At 40.5% G+C, this 20388-nt stretch overlaps 3 protein-coding genes across 3 annotated transcripts; 1 reads left to right on the top strand and 2 right to left on the bottom strand.

Moving 5' to 3' along the window:
• Positions 1 to 2921: 2921 nt before the first annotated feature.
• On the bottom strand, positions 2922 to 9888 carry tmem44 (transmembrane protein 44). The gene is made up of 10 exons (XM_086115727.1): positions 9701 to 9888; positions 8816 to 8942; positions 8656 to 8746; positions 8347 to 8507; positions 7345 to 7431; positions 7087 to 7257; positions 6840 to 6965; positions 6635 to 6700; positions 6380 to 6511; positions 2922 to 3107 (listed from the first exon to the last, which is right to left on the bottom strand). Exons 1-10 carry the CDS (start codon positions 9886 to 9888, stop codon positions 2922 to 2924), a joined length of 1335 nt encoding a protein of 444 aa, XP_085971853.1.
• A 1828-nt stretch (positions 9889 to 11716) lies between these two features.
• On the bottom strand, positions 11717 to 17317 carry lsg1 (large 60S subunit nuclear export GTPase 1). Its single transcript, XM_086116619.1, has 14 exons — positions 17089 to 17317; positions 15833 to 15959; positions 15526 to 15646; positions 15358 to 15444; positions 15182 to 15268; positions 15045 to 15105; positions 14788 to 14964; positions 14317 to 14658; positions 14059 to 14160; positions 13832 to 13975; positions 13621 to 13744; positions 12686 to 12765; positions 12379 to 12549; positions 11717 to 12279 (listed from the first exon to the last, which is right to left on the bottom strand). The coding sequence occupies exons 1-14, from the start codon at positions 17185 to 17187 to the stop codon at positions 12100 to 12102; spliced, it is 1902 nt and encodes a 633-aa protein (XP_085972745.1). The 5' UTR covers positions 17188 to 17317; the 3' UTR covers positions 11717 to 12099.
• Positions 17318 to 18005: 688 nt separating this feature from the next.
• fam43a (family with sequence similarity 43 member A) lies at positions 18006 to 20076 on the top strand. Its single transcript, XM_086116660.1, has 2 exons — positions 18006 to 18057; positions 18172 to 20076. The coding sequence occupies exon 2, from the start codon at positions 18201 to 18203 to the stop codon at positions 19227 to 19229; it is 1029 nt and encodes a 342-aa protein (XP_085972786.1). The 5' UTR covers positions 18006 to 18057; positions 18172 to 18200; the 3' UTR covers positions 19230 to 20076.
• Positions 20077 to 20388: the final 312 nt, after the last annotated feature.

The following is a 20388-nucleotide window of genomic DNA, read 5'->3' on the forward strand; positions in this document are numbered from 1 at the left end:
CTGCATCATTCTTCGTTTCTTCCTATGATCTTGGCCAATTAAAACACTTATAAGAATCCAAAAACACTTTCTACCTAAATCATATCTTTGACTGAGACAGTTTTGATGCTACAAACAAAATGTAAGAAAGCATCAAAAAGAGTAAAATGTAAGAAAGCATCAGTTCTTCTTTTTGATTCGTTTTCATCTGGTAGGAGTTACACCCAACCATCATCTGAATCTTTTCCGCACAAGGGTCACAGGTGTGCCGCAGCCTATCCCACAGCCAAGGCTAGTTGTACGAAATTATCTTCTGACCTGCCTAAAATAATTTAATTAATCTTGGCTGTATCATTGTGGTGGTGATAATGGCTTTTCCTCATGGGAGCTCACATTCAACATCAATAAAATCCGAAATATTGTGATGATCGCTTTTGTTTTCAAAGGTTGAAGTGGACATGAATAGAGCTGTACATATAAATTTGGGCGACTATTAGTCACCGTTTTCAGACAGTAGTTGACAACAGAGCCCGATAAAAACAAGTCAGGAAAAAAAACGTCACAATGCTAGACTGCTTCCCTCAATTATGTTGACAGTCTGATAAGAGGGGGAAAAAAACAGGCCACTGCCGTAAAAAATGGCTATCATTATGATGTCCTGAGTGTAGTGGAAAAACAAAACGCATTGAATCACTTTTTTTTTTTTTCATGGGCGTTGCATCCACCCACACCTAAGTTTGCGAAAAATCTGATTACATTTGACAATGCGCCAGCGATCCTCGTGAGGATAAGCGGATCAGAAAATGGATGATATTAATGCGGAAACCAGAAACTGCTTCATCACGCATTCCATAAAGTTTATCTAATCATTGTATTGTTCTACAATCAAACTTCAGGAAAGTGCTCATTTAAAAATGCCCTCGGACGCTGCTGGTCATGGCGTGAGGTTTTGGAGCAGGCGGATGATGGAGAGGACTGTGGACCTCTGGTCAACTATTCTGCTTCTTAGCCACACCCTTGTCACTCTTGCCCTGATTTACAGTCTTGATAGCCTCAACACATTATTCACTAGGAATGAAACAAAGTACACCATGACATCGCAGAATGATTTATTTTATAACTCCTTTAATAGGATGCACGTGAATTATTTTTTTCCCTCTACAATTCCTATAAAGCAAAAGTTAGGCTAGGAGTTCCATTTTGCCATGCAACAGTCAAAATTATAAATTACGTTTGCACTTCATTTTCCCAAATTCCAGTCTGCGTGTGAACCTGCTTATCCTGTCTTATTTTAATCAAATAAGTGATAATATTTTACCCAGAAGTTGCTTGTTCAAGGAACCTGTAAATTTCCCCAGGGTGGGACAAATAAAGGATATCTTGATGAACCTGTGCAACATCCCACCCCCAGACAAGAAACAAGAATCAAGAAAGAAATAACTCAAGTTGTCGCCATTGAAAAATTGAAACCCCATTTGAACTGTGTTTTAAATGTAATGTTGACTTGCTTTAATTTGTTCTCGTAGTCCTCATCAAACTCAGCTCACTGCTCAGGGGTAAAATGATTTTCCAATCACCAACTTCTCCTGTTGTGGGAAAAAAAAGACATGCATCAGTTTGTTAAATTGTGCTGACAAATAAGAAGTAAAAACAAAAAAAACTGAAGTCAAAGCATTAAAACTGTGGAGTGAGGAACTATGGCCGAAATGGCCCCTGATAAGCAAACTTCCCCACCCCTGCTTAGGACAGCTTCAAGAAAATGGATGGATGGTTATTGTTTCAATGTTGTTGTAAAATGTGGTTTAAAAAAATTACAGTATACTAGCTTTTTTGAATTTATGGCTACAAAAAAAGTTGAATGACCCTTTCTCATGAAGCTGCATATGGAAGTGTTGAAAAATTCTTTGGGAATGAAGGAGTAGTTGATCATTGGATTTCATCTTCTTGAAGGTGGTCAGGTCCACAACGTGCCTGACGATGTCATCAGCCAGGGACAAGTCCAGGTACCTCACGTGACAGATTCTGGACGGGCGGACAAAGTGGACAACCATGAACAATTTTGCCCCAAGGTGAGTATCGATAACGAAATCTAGCTGAAATACCGGTAACTAAAATTAACATTGAAAAAATTGTTTCATTCACGAAATAAAATGAGAGTGCCTTTACCAAAATGAAAACTAACTGAAACTATATTTTATATTTATAAAACTAACCATTTTAGTCTTTGTAAATTATTTTCATACATTAATTTTCTGGGGTTATATTCAAGTATTTAAGTATTACTGCTCGGCCAAGCAGAAGAGGGAAGGTCATTTGGCTATTGTAGTTTACTTTATGACAATGCTTTTTCAAAATCTTGAACTCAATAAATAGTCTATTCATGAAGAAAAAACTAACGCTAAAACCAATACAAAGAAAAGTTTTTCAAAGCTTGTAACTGTTCCATCTTAGTGTTTTATCAACATACTGTACATACGCATCTCTTCTTTTTTTTTTTTAAGGGGGATCCTACAGCTCAAAAACTTGACGTGATAGAGAAAAAAACTGAGATCAGTTTTAGATTCTGCACCCAAAAATTTGTTTAAGATTTTTTAAAAAATTGTTTAAGATCAAGTCAGACCAAACTCAACAAAAAGTGTGTGGCCCAATTTTGAGGGAAGTAATCTTGAACTAATTTCATGAAACTTGATCATTTCCCAATGTACAACTGATGATCTCAGAACATTAATGTGCTGTGGGAGAGTGGTTGGTAATCGCTGGCCTAGAGTTATTTGCAAAAAACATGATGCAACCCAATAATCTCAAAGTGCACCAAGGGAAACGGTAAAAAAAAACCCTGAGTATTCAAGAGTACCTTTTTTTCATGTTTTTTTTATTGAATCACAAATATATACACAACACATGCAATATAATCCGATTGGTTGCATGGTGATGACATTTCTTCATCGTTTGGACTGGCTGATAGACCCGTTACAGGACACACCATTCTGAGGGAGTATACATGAGGCATAGGTGCGTATGTTAAAAGGTTTGGGGTTGCTTGGCCATTCTTGCAAGGGGAACGCCTCTCCATTCTGGGGTTTTGCGTTTGGTTCACTCCACTGTGCATTTCCCTCTTCAAAATACCACTACAAAACAAGGAGAGTTCCAGGTATAATGAAGGATAATCAGCATAATATAAGTTATGAATGGACCCCTTTTTCCATTCCATTCATTGCAGAGGGACTGACTGTCAAAACTATGACTAAATCTGTATTTTTATCCAGATTTCAACCAAAAATGATTTCAACAAGGACATTTGCTGTCATCACAATATATTTTAGCAATCTAGTTTGCATTTACACTTTTTAGACCGTCACTTTTTTTTCTTCCATTTTCATCATTTGGTTAGTCCTGTTGATTTTACTAAGGTGTGACTACTATATATTAAAATTAGTGCTGTTCTCTAATCATGTTTGACTTTGTGCATTACCACAACCCTCTTTCCACCTGAGAGAATGCAATTAGAGTATTTTCCAACTGCCAAAACATAGAAGTAGTCCACTATATCCAAATTCGAAGGCTGAGTCTTCCAAAGGACCCTCGTCAGGCTGGGTCCTTTGAAGGCTCCTCATGTAATGGCCTCCGTGGACCGTATAAATGTTGGCGAATTTAGACAGGTCTAGTGAATTTGGAAACCGGCATGTGGTCGATGCGCACCAGAAGTTCCTTCATGTAACCTTCAAATGCAGGCTTGGGAGGATGCAGCACAGTAATTTGACACAGCAGTAATCATACATTACTGCCGGTGGCCGCCATCTTTATAACATGCTCAAGAAGGTGGGGGTACTGCACCAAAAGTACGATATACAGTATGCCAAACACCAAAAGAACACAGAGGAAGAAATGGAGGCAGAACTAGATGATGCAGAACTGTTGTCCTGGACACTGTATGACATAACTCTGCTACCGCCACTGGCATGCAGTGTCCACCACAACAGTGCGCAGTGAAAGCATATTTGCGAACACACTCACTAGTAGGGAATGCGGATTTAGTTGGAGAGTCAGACCCCTCCCATTTTGGTCTCAGCTTTGTAAAATACTTTTCCCCTGAAAATGTGACTTCTGTTCCGGAGCGTCTTTGTATGTTTTTTCCCCCTTCTTCTTCATGGTCCATTTTATTTAATTTTTTTAATGGGTCAACTTGTACTCCAAAGTGTGTTAGAGTCCAAAAAAATATGTTTTTTTTTCTTTTTTTTTTAAAAAGAAGTATTTTACTGGTACTAGTAAGCTAAAACCGTCTTTTTTTCCGCCTGACAAAAATAGAGACCAAGAACAGGAGAGCTCAGACTTATACCCATTATCTCCGTTCCCTACACATGTCGATGGCAGCAGGGATTCAAAACTTCTGCTTCTACCTCTGGAAATATTTTTTGCTTTTCAGTTTAAAATGGCTAACCTTCACTTAAATCCCAGGTTGCATTTTAGCCAAAGGTATAATCCTGGCTGGGTATTACGCATTCAGCTGCTGTAAACAGTCAATCCATGTCATGGCGGATACCGCATGCAAAAGGTGGCAGCAGTTACATCATTTATTAGTTGCCTTGACTACAGTTCTTGTCCTCTAGTTCTTCTCCTTCTGCCTCGCATTGTGGCCAAACAAAGAATCCTGGTCGGTTACTGTGCCTTTTGCTGCTGAAAATTAAAAAAAAACAGGACTAGCCAAATTAATGGAGAGGAGATCGGGGGTGGGGTGTGACCTCTAGTACAAAAAAATATGGTGTCGTTTTTTTGTCAGATGAACTCCAATGACTCCTGAGCAGGGGAAAAACAAAAAAGCCAGTCTCCCAAAATAGCAGAGATTGCTGGCCCCCTACAGAAAGAGGGACCCATTTTCCTACGCAGACGTGACCTGCCCAGCTTTAATCAACACTGTCACAAGAGAACAATTGGGCAGCACATGAAATAAACCCTCAAAACTTTCCCGGCTTCAAGACTGTTCTGTTTCATTATGAAACTGCACTCCGCACAATACTGGAGCATAGAATACAACTTTGCATCCAATCTACCGGCAAAAGTGAGGTACAGTATGAGCAACACTTTGGATTAGTCACAAAATGTAACTTTTCAATTGTTTCTTTTCAAGGCTAACAGCTAGGTCTCATTTGGATGACTCCTCATAAAAAGGCTATGACTGGCTCGGCATTCATTAATAGAGTCATATCACAGAATCAGGAGACACGACCAACAACAGAACACAATATTCGTTTGGGAGCAGAGGTCAGTTGTGGCTAAAGTTCTGTAAAGATATATTACCATTCACTTTCTATGGTCCTTTGTGTTGTTAGATACAACTTATCACAGACACATTTGCTTTTTTCCAGTAAAGTGTGATCGACATCAAATAAAATCCATTCCAGGAAGCTATTTGACTCTCTCTTTGATCCGACTTCTGCCATAAAAACCTTTATAAGCCATGGAAGCATTGTGTGCAAATATTAAGTGTGAATATATAAACTGGCCACAGTTAATATTACAGTATTAGTTTGTTTATAGTTTAATTTTAAACTGGAAACAAACTACTCAGTCAAAGTTTTATCAGAACTGTCAACATGTCACTCCTTTCACATTCTTAATTGTCTCTCAAGAAAAACCGAAACAAATGCAGTGTTAATCATTTGATGCTTGCTCAACTGTGGCCAACGGGTACACAGAGCTCTTGTGTGGCATAATGCATGCCTTTGGTTAGAAATTTAGAAGCCGTTCCACATCAAAGAATGTTGGTCAATTGCCAATAGTACAATTAATTATAGTGGTTCCACTGTATCAGGTGTGCAAAGCATGCCTATTATGGATATCAAAACCATCATCTCTGACATTATAAAGCCACAGAATTGCACGCATTCTAAGGTCGCACTGGAGCATCTGATCAAACTGGCTGACCATTTGTCTCATGGGAAGGACCTCCGATTGGCTCACTTCCCCAATAGTCATGTGAAAGTCTCAATGTTAATTTTTTCCACGTTGCAAAGCAGTTGGTTACACAACAATCCACAACATTACACCATCTAAAGTCATCTAATACAAGAGCTTGGATTGACACTGTAATAAGTAGGTTTTAATTACACAACATTTCCATTGTTGTAGTTTGCAGAAGTACAACTGTACTATAATCATACCACAACCCAAATCATGGTTATTTATACCTCTTAAACTAGATTAGTCAAAACTGCATTTACATCTATTGGGTGTAAAGTTTTAGAGTAGTTTGGCACCATCTAGTGGGTTTTCCTGGGTAGCACTTGTACCAACTTGAAATTACAGTACAGTATTATTGTGCTGTACTAGTACCCTATATGAGTAACGTCAAATTAGTGATTATCCCAAGTACCGGTAATATTACTTCACCAATCCTACCCACCTCTAGATCAGAATTGACAATTGAAGAGTCACATGATGTATCACAACCATCAACTCGTACCATTGGGCCTGTCCTGCTCAGAACCTTGGTGTCCACTACCTTCCCACACACTGTTGCCTCTCTGAGGTACATCTGTCAATATAGTATGGTATACAGTACACCTACTTTATATGTTGAAATTTAGGAATTGCTATGAGGTTGTATTATTTTTATATGCAGGACATGGTGTTTAGTGTGTGAACTAACATTGCTTACTTGTTTTGTGGTGTTAATACTGACGTCCATATAGCGGCCCATCTCGGTCGACTTGAAATTTTTGCCCTGTGAAGAAAGAGGTTCCAATAGCATAATCGTCTTACTAAAAGGTAACACTTAGATCAGACAAAAAGGTTTGATTTGGAACATGTTCAAAAGGACCTATAATGAAGGATGTACTGTACATGGAGGAAAAAAGACCTACCTGTTTACCATGATGCTTGCCGGCAGCTTTGTCCTGGTATGAGTCACTGAGGAGGCTCTCCATTTCTGCAGAAAAGCTCATAGGCTGCTGCCTCGTTCCCAAGTGACACCAGTGGAGGACTATAGTCTGACATATGTGTCAAAGGTCAAAACTACTGCTGCAGGATCCTGAGTTTGGAACTAAATGGTTGTGTGTGCTTTGCACAATTTAGATGTGTATTATTATTATTTCAAGATTAACAGGATACAAGAAGATCCAGTGAGGCACCAGAGATTGCAGACAGCAGCCAAGGCATGACCCTGAGGAGGAAGCTGACCCGAGTATCGTAGTGAAGTATGGCAGCAGTGTAAAGGGCAGCCGCCAGCAGACACAGCACTCCAGAGAAAATATGAGATCTTGACAGTGTCTTCCCTCTGTGCTGCATGAGGGGGGTTTAAAATAAATCAACTTTATTTGCAAGCCATTTGCTGGTTGGAGACAAGGATTGTTTAACATGATCACTTACGACTCTGTAAAGTGTGGGGAACTTGGAGGTAGAGGTGATGGCAAAAGACACCAGACCAAGTGTGTAACCCAAGATTTCAGTGTTGTTCTAGTACAATATCCATGAAAAAGGAGTAAAGATACATTTAATGCTTTCAAGAGAAATGCTGCACCATTTGAAATTCAGATATTGTTCATGTACAAATATAAAGTCTCTGAAAAATTGGGATGTCCAGAGAATTCTGTCACATTTGTTTTCTGAAAATCTTTCAAGACTTGAGCTCAGTGAGCATCCGAATAATTAATATCGTCACAAATGTTTAACATAGAAATCTTTCACCATTAAAATGAACGGAAACACCTTTAATACTGTATGTTCCAGCCCTAAGCCCCTCCAAAACTGATTTATGTTTTTTTTAATGAGGAAAGTATGAATCTTTAATATTATGTCCTGGAGACTCAGCTCCTCAGTGCGACAACATTAGTCATTCTTGACAGAAGTTCTAAATGCCTGTGAATGTTGTTATGCGGTCTGTCTACATGTGTTGCAGCAGCGTTTATGTTCAGGTGCTAGACAGTTTCAGGGTAACACCACCACCACAACGATGCTAATTGGTAACCCGTGTGGCTGGGGAGTTCCCATTATATGTTAATATTGAGGTAGCAGATGCCATGTGGTTGCTTTAAATACAATACAGTAATTCTCTGTTGAGTTTGACAGTAACCTTCATCTGAGAGTGCCAAACAGCTTGAAGACACTTTCTTGAAGAATATTAACTCATATATGCCAAACTGCTACTTGATGTGAAGTGACTTCAGTCACCTGTCACCGTCAAAAGCTCTCACGTTTGCTGGTGACTAGTACCTCAAGGCATATATATGCAACAATGACGGCAGAACAGCCCAATTGGAGGATTCGTAAATGCTTTAAGGTGATGCCAAGACATCACAATCCCATCATTGTTCTTCTGTCTCTGTCTCACTTGAAATCTTGTAGCAGTAGTAGTAGTCGTCACAATCTTACTTGCAGGGCAACATAAAGCAGCCTCCTCCCTCTGAAGACCCCGTCTGCTGCTGGACTGTGGAGGACACCTGACTTCAGGAAACCTCCTGTGAGTACTGCCAGCAGACAAACTGCAAGTAGGTGAGATCTCCTGCGCCTCTTGATCATTCTTTGCCTTCTCTCTGAAGCACAATGCCACATATAAGCAGCTGTTTTGCAACCTGATTTTGACAATTACAGACTAGATGATGTCCGAAATAAATCCATCATAATATTAAACTGGCAAATATATATATATATATATATATATATTTTTTTTTTTTAACTTACCTGCTTGCAAGTTCCTGCAAAAACACAGTGGAAAACACCAGGAGATAACATTTACCATATCCAGGGAAGCAGAGATAAGCCCCATAAAAACCTGTAGATAAGTGTGACTTAATATTTAAAATGAGCCTTGGTGTTTAAATACAATAAATATTGCATTTACTTGAATGTGCGGCTGTCTGGACAAAATGGCTCCAGTGAATCCACACAAGTTACCAAGGAAACAGTAGAGGGAAGTAACAGTATGTCCAGGATGTCCTCCATGATGTTTGCACCTCTGACCCACGAGACTTGAAAGATTAGAAGTAACACTTAAATAGAAATCTCAGAGAAGCAACCCACAGGGGAATACAGGCAGACCACCTTGAGTGATGAATAGCACCAATGTAATCATTTCAAAATTTAAATATATGTAAAAGGTCGTGTTCTTCATTCAGAAAACCCAAATAACATCTAAATTTCAGGATGGTATAGATTCATCTTAAATTACTATATTAAACCTTCAGTGATCTTTATCGCAGTAATCTTGTTGCATACAGCACATTAGTACTGTAAATGCAAACATACATAGAATCAAAATACATTGTTTTGGTACTTACCGTACTAATATCCTCCACACATGAAATCAACATTTATAATCATCAAATTAAAAGTTACATACGTTGTTTTTGGTGAATAACTATCAAAAGTATTTTTATATAGCATGTTTGTGTGAATGAATGAACAGAGTTAACTCTGCGCACGTTGAAGGCTGTGGCTTTATAAATTTCAGAGCATTTACTGGTCAGTTCTTGTATATCTGACACACCCAATATGGCGGACGCGCTGAGGTCTCACGCATTGAGCAACTTGTTCAATGGGGCGTGTATATCAATAAATTAACACACCTGTCCAATTACTCAGCACTTTAATTGGCATCGAGTTAGCATTGTAGCATATTTTAGTACTTTATTAACGCCAATTTAAAGAAACTGATCATCCGTATTTATCAATAAGGACTAACTGGCTATAAAAAAAAGAGGGAGAGATTTGAGTGAAAGGCACTTACTGAAGACATGAGACGAGTAACAGAAGAGACGATAAGCAAACAAGTCGAACAGAAATGCAACTTTGTCCTGGGTCACGACTAGTAAAACAAGAGTTGAAAGAAGTCGTCCAAAACGTGAGGAGACTCGAGAGAAACGAGATGTGGTCTTCTCTGGTCCAGTCAATCTGCTGCTGGCTCGGTTTGACCATGTCAACAGTTTGTAGCACATTTGCATTGCGCCAAGCAGCGGGAAGAAATTGACCAATAAAATGGTCCCAATATTTATTTGGGTGTGGTGCTGACGCATTTTTTTAAAGGTGGGCGTGGTGATATTACAATTATAAAAAAAAAACACTGGAAATATTGTTTTAGATCCGATAAATTATCCGTCTACTATGTTTAGTAATTTAATTTATTATCACGGTGTATAGTACGAGTTCAAGTACAAGCAGCAGAATGTGGCATTCAAGGAAAGTGCGACTTCAAAGCATTCGAGACAAAAGTAAACAACACAGATGGCTGATGCCGATAAATTGTTTGTTGTTCTGGTTCAGCACAATATATTTTGATCCCCAGCTCACCGTCATAATTTTATTCTTTAAATTTAGTCTTTTTTAAAAAAATATTTTAGAAAAAGTATTCTCTTCAAAGCATTTCTTTCATTTTCACCTTCAAGCTCATGCAAGGGTGGCAAGGACTGGTTAGCTGCACGTCCGCCTCACAGTGCACAATCAATGCTTTTAATGCCGGCTGGCCTTCCTGTGTGGAGTTTGCATGTTTACTCCCACATTCCTAAAACATGCATGGCAGAGCAAGAGAAAATTGTCCCTGGGTGTGACCTTGAATGCGAATGGTTGTTGGTCAATGTGTGCCCTGCGACTGGCTGACAACCAGTTCTTCCGAGACGACTGTGATTGGCTCTGATAGCATGGTACACATAGACAAACCATTCACCCTCACAATCACATGTAAGGACAATTTAGTTTTCAATGAACATCCTGAGCATGTTTTGGGGATTTGGGAGGAAATCGGAGTACCTGGAGAAAACCCACGCCAATATGGGGAGAGCATGCAAACTGGGCACAGCAAAGCCGGAGCTTGGAATCGAAACTATAACCTCTGCAATGTGAGATGGACGTGTTCACCAGTCTTCCACCGTCCCACCAGTAAGTAGTACATGCTCGTCATTATTATTATTTTATTATTGGTTGACTTTTCTGAACTCAATTTTTTTGCATCTGCACCAATGAGTGTAACAATAAAGACTTTGTATTCCATTTTGTGGTTGTTTTTATCCCCTCTAAATAAAGTTGGATTAAGTCTGTCAAAATAAGCATTACTGTACTGTGATACAGCAAATGGCCACATTAAATGAGATGTGGTGCTTTGATCGCTTCGCCGACATTTTGATACCTGGAACAAATCAGGTAATGCGGAATTAATGGTAACTCGACGTCAGTTGAAGAGGCTGTGAGTATATTTTGAAGAATTTGACGCTTTCACTACGCGTTAAACCAGGGGTGTCAAACTCATTTTTTTCCCGCGGGGCACTTTGGAGTTACGTCTTCCCTCGGAGGGCCATTATGACAGCGAAACCACAATGTTTAATCGTCTCAAGTTGACACACAAGATTTGCGTTCACTGGCCACATAAAATGACATGGTGGGCCAGGTCTGGCCCCCAGGCCTTGAGCTGGACACGGGTGCGTTAAACTAGCGACCGGAAGTTAACACACTTCCATTTTAAAATTGCCTCTCTGTATTTCAGTTAATCACTGCCAGTCATTTTCAGAACCTCCTTTACTCTACCACGTGAACCACCCTCCAACATAACTGATTTCCTTTCCAAGATTCATGTGGGTTCTGCAGTTGCTCCAACATCTATTTGTGTTTATGTAGCTGGGTGAATATCCTCATAGGTGTGTCCATACCATAATTTCTGCACGTATGGCCTGAAGTAGTTTAAATGCAGCATGTATACAAGTGTGCTCTAATGTGAAGTGTGAAAGTGTAAAATATGTACAACATTGCACACATATAGTTTCATAATTTTATCCAAAACACTAATTTGGAACATACATCATATTTGTTGATAGGTTCTGTACAATACACGTGGGGTGAGGTATGGTTAGAATTGATATTTTTGCTTACTGTAACAATCCGGGCATGATAATTATCAGTCATGATCTTAGCGCTCTGATTTATAACTGATGAGCCAGTTGATGGAATGTATTCCATAGGGTGACGAACAAACCACAGCGGTCCATTATAGATGACGCATGCCAAAAGATAATATCAAAGCATCTTCAGGATTAAGAGGCCTTAACATTCACAGATTTTGTTCAGCATTAATTTGTTAATGGCACGGTTTTGAGTGTTTTTCAAGTCTGTTTGCATTGTTCTCTATTTGAGATTAGAACTTCAGGCATCGAGATGCTTGTTCAGCCGACGCACTTTTTCCTTCTTGTTCCTGTTGCCGTGTTTCTTCCAAGGTTTTCCCACCATGGTGTCCGTTCCGGCTTTTCCAGGAGCCACGATTCCGCTGCCTGGTTTGTAGCCCATGAAACCTTGGACTCCTTTAGAGAGTGCTCGTACATTCTCCTAAAACAGACACAAAGATCCAATTTAAAATCACCCACTGTCTTTAAACCAGCCTAATAAAATGGAGTGATTGATGCAGTTTAGAAGTTGTTTATTTACTGCATGAAAGAAGTTCTTGTCCACCGTATTTTCAATTCTCTTGATTTTTCCTGTGTTACTGGTCGAAGAAGGGTCACAGTTGTCCAAACCATTTCTTTGGAATTTGCTGTGCTGTGGCTGGAAGTCCTCAGCCTCTATGTGAGGAGGAGGATGGCAGTACAGAAGTTTTCCCTGTGTAAGAAGCAACACTGTATGCAAGGCAATTTGGTTCACATGACGGTTCGGTTGCTTTGAAGAGAAACTTACATTCTGGAGAACTACCGTTGCCATATATATGCCACATTTTGTACATTTAAATTTGACTCACATTGACATAATCCTTCAGGATGTAGCGGGCAGATCTGGGCTGATCAGGCTGTCCGTGTGATGTCATAAAGCCTCTCATGTCTGAAAACAACAAAAAATACTATTCAAAACACAACAATTGTAAATACACTATTCCAAAAAAAAACATCTTTATTTGCCTTTTGGTGTTTGTTGAAGAAACATATTCCCCGTGCATTGATTTGTCAAGTATCTGAGTAGGACGGTAGGGCAAATGGCAATAGGCTAGAAGACATCCAGGATATAACACACATTTACAAAAGCTTTCTTTCGTGATTCCATCAATAAAATAAGCGACTAAAACAGATTTGAAGGAAAAAAATGGCACTTTCAAAAAGAAAAGAAATTGGACAAATAGGTTGTCTAATATCTATTAAGGCTTTCCTGCATAAGAGAAAGCTCATGTCAGCACAGAAGCATACAAATACAGTATCTTCTCCATCAAGAAATGCCACTAGTTTACTTTTTTTTTTTTTAATTGAAGAATTGTTGTCTGGCTCCTGGTAAAACTGCTACAATGACAACGTTCATGCTTATCTCTTTGGGGCCGCCATTGCTTCTTTACAAGCTTACGGTGTCGTCCTATAGAGCGCGCAAAAAAGGGCCACGTTTTGCTTTTATTTACAACAATGCTTATTCCAAAATTAGTTCAGAAGATGTAGTAAAGACAATAATAATGTATTTGTTTATTTTCCAGTAATAAATTATTTCCAGCATTGTAGATTGCACAGTTTTGAATCCATTTAAATCATTGAACTTAATAATTTTGTACTCTCTGAATCATTTATTAGTATGTGTGAAAAGTTTAATTATGTATTGTTCGGATGGCTCATTTTTGAAGAATACATGATTGTGCATGACCATTTTTACAGTTGTATGACGGCAGGTAAACAGCTGCAATCTATGTTGTAGTCTTACATCCATACGCCATAAGCAGCTCCTCAGAGGTGGGGTGTCTGTCGGGGTCTTCATCCTCTCGTGGCCTGATGATGTTGATACCATACGTGCCCTCCAGTACATCCCGAGGGATCGTCTGGCAGACTTAACATACTTGTTAAGTTCATAACATTGTTTTTGGGAAGATTATACTAAGATTTGAGGGAATATGTTTCTCAAGTGTAAAGGATATGAGAGAGACTGCTGGTACATGGTCTCTCATCTGGTCAATGGGCAGAATCCCACAGCAGATCATATCAGCTTTGGTGGAGACAAAGGAGGGCATAACTAGACCGGGGCAGTCACACAGGCACAGCCCCGGCTCCACAAACAAAGTCTGTGAAACAGGAAGTGACATTCACATTCATCCCAAAGGAGTCTACAGCACAGAGTGATAAATGACACGGTTGATGCTTGTACCTGAAAGTGCTTCGTATGTCCAGGAGTTGCAGAGACCGACACTTTTTTGTTTCTTAAAATGGTGTTGATAGTTGAACTCTTCCCCACATTCGGATAACCGACCTGTTGAATGCAAAATGATGAATAATGGTTCATTTCAGCTCGAGATGCACGCTTATGTCTATGACATCTAGCCCACTCTGACCCCACGGCATGTTGCGAGACCCGATTGCACTAAAATGAAAGGACGCAACAAATAGGTTGGAAAAATGTACATACCAATCCGACTGTAAGTTGTCCCTCTTTACATCTGGGCCCACTGTGAACAATCTTGAACATCTCCAACAACTCGTCCTTGTGCAACAGGCGGGTGGAATTACGGAAAGGGGTCTCATTGGATTTCCAAACAATATCTTCCTCTTCCTGCCCCTCATCTTCTGAGGCAGTAAACCACTCCTCCTCCTCGACAGATACACTTTCCCGCAGCTCTTCCCAGTGATCACTCTCCTCTCCCTCCTCATTCTTGCCATCTGCCTCCTTTAGCCCCGAATCTTCATTGTCTGGCTGTGCTCCATCTTCTCGGTCACTCTCTTCAGATTCTGGCTGCTCTACCTCCATGCCCTGTGGAACACATACAGGTGCCTCTCAGTAAATTCTAATATTGGAGAAAAGTTCTTTGATTTCAGTCATCCAATTACAAATTATTCATTGCCTTTCTTGAATCTACAGTTTGTTTCCATGCATGCTCACCTTTTCTTCTGCATCCAACCTATCACTTTCAGCAAGGGCGGACCAAAAAACTGCCCTCAAGCCTTCTTTCTCAAAGTGTCTGGCCCAGGCTCGCCTCTGCTGCCTGGTCAGCAGGTCCGCCTTATTCACCAGCAGCATGTTCACCTTATTCTCTGACACCTCTTTTACATATAACTCCTGGCAGGACATATCAATGCAATTAATAACACATAATGGAAAATAAATTTATATAAAAAAAAAAAACAATACACTCTAACCAGGTCGGGACATCTGAACAATGACGGATTTCTGGCATCCACAATCTGGACAACAACGTCACTGCAGGAAGTTACAAAATGTCACCTCAATTTTCAAAGACTGCAGTCTGATAAAGAGGGAAGCATTTTTTTTGTACCTCCTCTCAATGACTCTCCACAACTGCCTCCAGAACTCCAGATTCCTCTCAAACGGCGTAAGACACAACTTCTGTTCCTCTTCCAGCCTTAGGAAGCAGTAGCAGTTACATTCTTGATACATTGATAAATGAAAGAAATTTAAAAGCTTATAAATAGTATGCAGAACATGAATTACTGTGCAAGTTGTCTTCTCCACTCCAGGAAACTGTCCTTTTCTGCCAGCTGCAATGCCTCTGGGCTGGTGCTTTCATCCCAGTGGGGGCTGGGAAAAAATATGATAATAAAATTTTATAAAATAAAATGATAAAAGTTCTTTTTTTTTTTCTTTTGGGGTTAAATTTACCGTCGGGGGATTCTGAGAAAATGCTTGTTGTCTTCATGAAGGTTCTTCAGCCTTTTTTTCTCCTCAGCTGTCAATAAGCCTGCTCTAGCTTCTGCTGGTACAAACTTGATGTTGAGTTTCTCTATGAAAAATACAAAAAAAATACAGTAAATTAAGAAATGTTAAAAAATATATATTATTACTTGAAATTATGGCATATTGATGTCTGCCTTGCAGAAGAATATTGATCCAATTATTTACTGTCTCTTAACAAATTGGATGTATTCTTTTTCCATTCATTACAAGAGAACGTAATAGTATCACCCACCAGCTACAAACTCTGTTCCTGCTAGTTCTGCAGTAGCCAAAAAGTCATCCATGGAACTTTGTTCAGTCACCGACTGCAGGTTTAACCGTCCCCAGTCATAGCCGTCATTCAGCTCACTGGTGTGAAGCTAGAAAGACCAAAAAAAAAAACGGTCCAGTAAGTATTCAATGACCTGCTGGGGGGAAAAACATGCTCCTGAGAACACATTACTACTGTTGCCCATACTTTACACAAATTTCTACCGCAACAGTTGTTAAAATGCCATTACAAAAATAATCCATCCATCTTCTGATCCGCTTTATCCTCACAAGGGTCGCGGGGTGTGCTGGAGCCTATTCCAGCCGTCCTCAGGCAGTAGGTGGGGGACACCCTGAACCGTTTGCCAGCCAATCGCAGGGCACACAGAGACGAACAACCATCCGTGCTCACACTCACAGCTAGGGACAATTTGTGTTCAATCAGCCCGCCAAGCATGTTTTTGGAATGTGGGAGGAAACCGCAGTACCCGGAGAAAACCGAAGCAGGCATGGGGAGAACATGCAAACTCCACACAGGAAGGCTGGGATCTAACCCGGTGCCGCTGCACTGTGAGGTCGACGCGCTAACCACTGGACCACCGGGCCACCTACGAAGATAATTCTCCTTAGTTTTGATTGTCACTCAGAGAGTAATACTTTGTAGGAATTCAGCAATATGTTTGATGTCCTGTTGTATTGTAGTTTGTAACGTGTCAGTGCTACAAGCTTTAATATTGAGCGCTGCACCAAATAGTTTGGTTACCTCATTAAGCAATAGCCTCAAACTTTATAGATAGATATGAGATGCATAAATTCGTGTTACCTCCTGTAGCAACAGGAATATTATACAGAGCTTTCTGTATTATGAAGTGCTGTTCTACACTGCAAACAACAAAATCAACATAACGACAATAACTTGCCTTATTACCGTGATCTATAATGCAGTTGCTCGATGTTCATGGTAGAAAATGAAATAATAAAGGTCCAAATCAGCCATGATTATTATATCTTACCCAACTGTACTACTCTTTCTTGACAAACCAAAGCCACAACAAATGGGGCGATTGTAACTTGAAGAAAGGAGCTGACAAACTCCTGAAGAATTAAAGTTCTCTGTCGAACGACATATTCATTCCCGCCTTGTTAAATACTTAACTGTCATTAGACACAACTATCGGGATACAAATCTGACCCGTAATGCGTTCTGAAACAGTGATATGGGGAAATCAAATGCCGTACCCATGTGTCGCCCCTCTTGTTGCCTCGGCCTGTCTGAAGTCTTTCTTTAATCAGAGCTCTGCCGAGTGATCCACCTCCTCCAGCCTTCTTCTTACCCATAACACCTTTTACAGAATCACTTCACCCCACAGCAATGTACTTATCTGTCTATAAAATCACGAAAAGTCACCGACGGAGGTACATGTGCACTGGGTTGTTGTTGGAATAACCGGAAAAGGAATATACCAATTCGGTAAAGGTTTGACAATGACAGCTTCGATTTTGTATCACCCCGTATTCCAAGCAAGAATTTATTCATGTACGATAAAGCCACTAATATTGTAAATAAAGTTTAATCTGTTTAATTTATGTTGTAGCCGACCTGAGTTACATAGTTATTTTGGAACGTTCGAAATGTGTCCAACTTTCAAAAATGTCCTGAGAGAAAGCGCGACCATGGCAGTTTTTGTTCCCCGTTACTGATTCTGTCTTCGACATTAAAAAAAAGCAACGTGATTTTTTTCAGTGAGTACATTGAAGAAAAATATCGCAGACAGAAACTAGTCTATCTATGATGCTGTGTTACGCAGTAACCGAACGTCTCAAATATGTCAAATTGAAATTAAAACTTTGAGAACAATATTTACATAGTTTATTTCAACACTAAGATGAGAACTAATATGCATTTGTATTTTTTTAATTTATGAGAAAATTCGTCTTGTTTATTTACTTATTTAAGTATTTCATAAATGAATGATGCATGCCATGTGAGATGCAGCTATCGCAGAAACCGCAGGGTGGCGTCATAGATACTCTAATAATCTGTTGTTGCGTTTCAAGTTACACATTCTCAGTTGGTTCGGTCCCCCCTACAATACCAAAATGGTTTGTGCCAGTATATAGTCATCAGCGCCTGGATCGCCCCTCTTCACTCGTCAACTTGACACACAGCATCCTGCAATGGATAACTTTAGAGGATGGACACATAAAGTACGGTGTCTCGTAGAATAGTATCTCGTGACTTCACTAGGATTAGAAAGCACTGTAAACATTTACTAGACTTTATAAGTGCTTTTAAAAAGTTCACTTTTCCTTCTCTCTCAGTCGAGGTGCTCGCTGCGAACGGCTCTAAAATGCTTCCTTGGAAGAAGAATAAGTTCGACCTGATCGAGGAAGACAAACAGTCCAAGCAGAAGGGCTATGCGGTGAGTCTCACCTACTCGGCCCTCACCTCCTTCGCCAAGTCGTGCCCCGAGAGCGCGCTCAACCGCGTGGGTAACATGTTCAAGTCCAAGCGGAAAAAGGTCAGGATCACCAGCGACGACCCCACGTACACGGTGTTCTACCTGGGCAACGCCACCACCATCCAGTCCAAGGGGGACGGGTGCACGGACGTGGCAGTGAGCAAGATCTGGGCCAAGAGTGACATGGGCAAGAATGGTACCAAGATGCGGCTCACCATCAGCTCGCAGGGCATCCGCATGGTGCACGTGGACGACAAGGCAAAGAGACCGGGACACTTGTACCTGCTGCACCGGATAACTTACTGTGTAGCGGATCCCAGGCTGCCCAAGGTGTTCGCGTGGATTTACCGGCACGAGATGAAGCATAAGGCGGTGATGCTGCGATGCCACGCCGTGCTCGTGTCCAAGCCGGAGAAGGCGAAAGCTATGGCGTTGCTGCTCTACCAGACCTCGGCCACGGCTCTGGCGGAGTTCAAGCGCCTCAAGCGGAGGGACGACACCCGGCATCAGCAGCAGCAGCTTATCGGGGAGCAAACAATCCCCCTGGCGCCCCTCAGGAAGCTGCTGAACGGCCAGTGCTGCTACAAGCCGCCGGTGGAACGCAGCCGGAGCGCGCCTAAATTGGGTTCTATCACGGAGGACTTGCTGGGGGAGGAGGAGGAGGAGAGGGCCATGCACTTTGAATGCGAGGACATTCTGGACACGGAGGAATGTGTGGCCAATGGCAAGCACGAGCTCACTCAGATTATTAACGATTTGGGCGAGATGAGCATAGGCAACGACGTGCAGACGCTGAAAGCTGACCTCAAAGTCACCAGACTACTATCGGGAGAGAGCACGGGGAGTGAATCGTCCATAGACAGCAGCCATGAGCTCCAGGCACTCTCCAACGGCTTTGAGCAGATAAAAGTACAGTGAATAATATTGACAATAAGCCGTTGTTGTGTGTTGAGCCAACGTGTCTCCTCTCCTCCTTGACACAAACACCTGTTGACAGCATGCAGACTTTCTTAAATGTGTGCCTCTACAACAACGTAAGGAGGGGTTACACAAATATTCACATGATTTGGGAGATATAATGATATTGAGGAATTTGTTTGGGGGGCCGGGTGGGGGGTCTATTTGGGGAATGTGTGCTTATAACCTGCCAAATTCTGGTGCTCCAAAAAGTAGCACGCGCAGGACTAATTCCCATCTTTTATTTAAGAGGATTTTCCTCAAGACTTGTTTACCCAAGTTTTCCTATTGGTGAAAAATAATATCATTTGTTGAAAACGTGCCGACTAGCATCTAGAAATATTCAGTTTAGTCGTTTTTTTTTTCCTTTTATTCGGTGGTGGGGAACCTGATATGGCATGCCAAGTGCATTTCCTCCAGCCTGCCATTGCAACATTTAACCCACACATACTCATAATATATGATAATAGTTGGTTGTATTTTTGTCAGGTTGCCCACCCCTGCCTTAGTGGATCCAGACCTTTTTTGTTTTGTCTTTTTAGATGACAACCCCTTCTGTTCTTTAATTTTGCACTGTTGTCAACTTTACTCAAGTGTCACATTGACCACAATGTACTGTACATAATGTCTGTTTTTGTTATGTTGTCTAAAACATAAATGTCATATCTTTGCTGTGCAAAAGAAAATATACCTTTTATACAAGATGTTTGGTCAGATGTTTTAAAATATAAATATGTATTTTTTCTGAAATAATACAAAATGTGGTTTGCTCTGTGAACCTCATTAATAAAAAAAAAAAAAAGACATGATCAAATGTGTCAATTCATTTGTGTGGGAACGTACGCTCTTTTGTCATGTTTGCATCCAAAGAAAAGCACGTTTCTCCACTTTGGGGGAGTTTTTGTTTGGCATCCAAAACCAATTTTAAAAAGATTAGATTGGAAAGACACACTTTTCATTGTGCAGCAACTATACACTGAAAATGATTGAAGGCCATATTTGTATGGAATCAATATGGGTTGTAGAATAGACAGTCTGTTAATAGATATTCGATTATATTTTCCTTCAATAGATTTTAGGGTGTTTTCCCCAATGGGAGCAGGCTGTTGAGAAGTTATTT

This window comes from Hippocampus guttulatus, chromosome 7, assembly GCF_054856545.1.
Source record: "Hippocampus guttulatus isolate MCC_2025c chromosome 7, RoL_Hgut_1.0, whole genome shotgun sequence".
Lineage (NCBI taxonomy): Eukaryota > Metazoa > Chordata > Actinopteri > Syngnathiformes > Syngnathidae > Hippocampus > Hippocampus guttulatus.

Excerpts from the sequence above, each read along its gene's own strand:
- lsg1 (XM_086116619.1), bottom strand. The coding sequence starts at position 17,187 with ATGGGTAAGAAGAAGGCTGGAGGAGGTGGATCACTCGGCAGAGCTCTG. Across the intron at positions 14,965-15,044 it reads TGTTCAGATGTCCCGACCTG|GAGTTATATGTAAAAGAGGT; the intron begins GTTAGAGTGTAT and ends ATGTCCTGCCAG. Across the intron at positions 12,280-12,378 it reads ACAAGAACTTCTTTCATGCA|GAGAATGTACGAGCACTCTC; the intron begins GTAAATAAACAA and ends TGTCTGTTTTAG.
- tmem44 (XM_086115727.1), bottom strand. The coding sequence starts at position 9,888 with ATGGTCAAACCGAGCCAGCAGCAGATTGACTGGACCAGAGAAGACCAC. Across the intron at positions 8,943-9,700 it reads TTACTCGTCTCATGTCTTCA|TCTCGTGGGTCAGAGGTGCA; the intron begins GTAAGTGCCTTT and ends TAATCTTTCAAG. Across the intron at positions 8,747-8,815 it reads CCAGACAGCCGCACATTCAA|GTTTTTATGGGGCTTATCTC; the intron begins GTAAATGCAATA and ends ACTTATCTACAG.
- fam43a (XM_086116660.1), top strand. The coding sequence starts at position 18,201 with ATGCTTCCTTGGAAGAAGAATAAGTTCGACCTGATCGAGGAAGACAAA.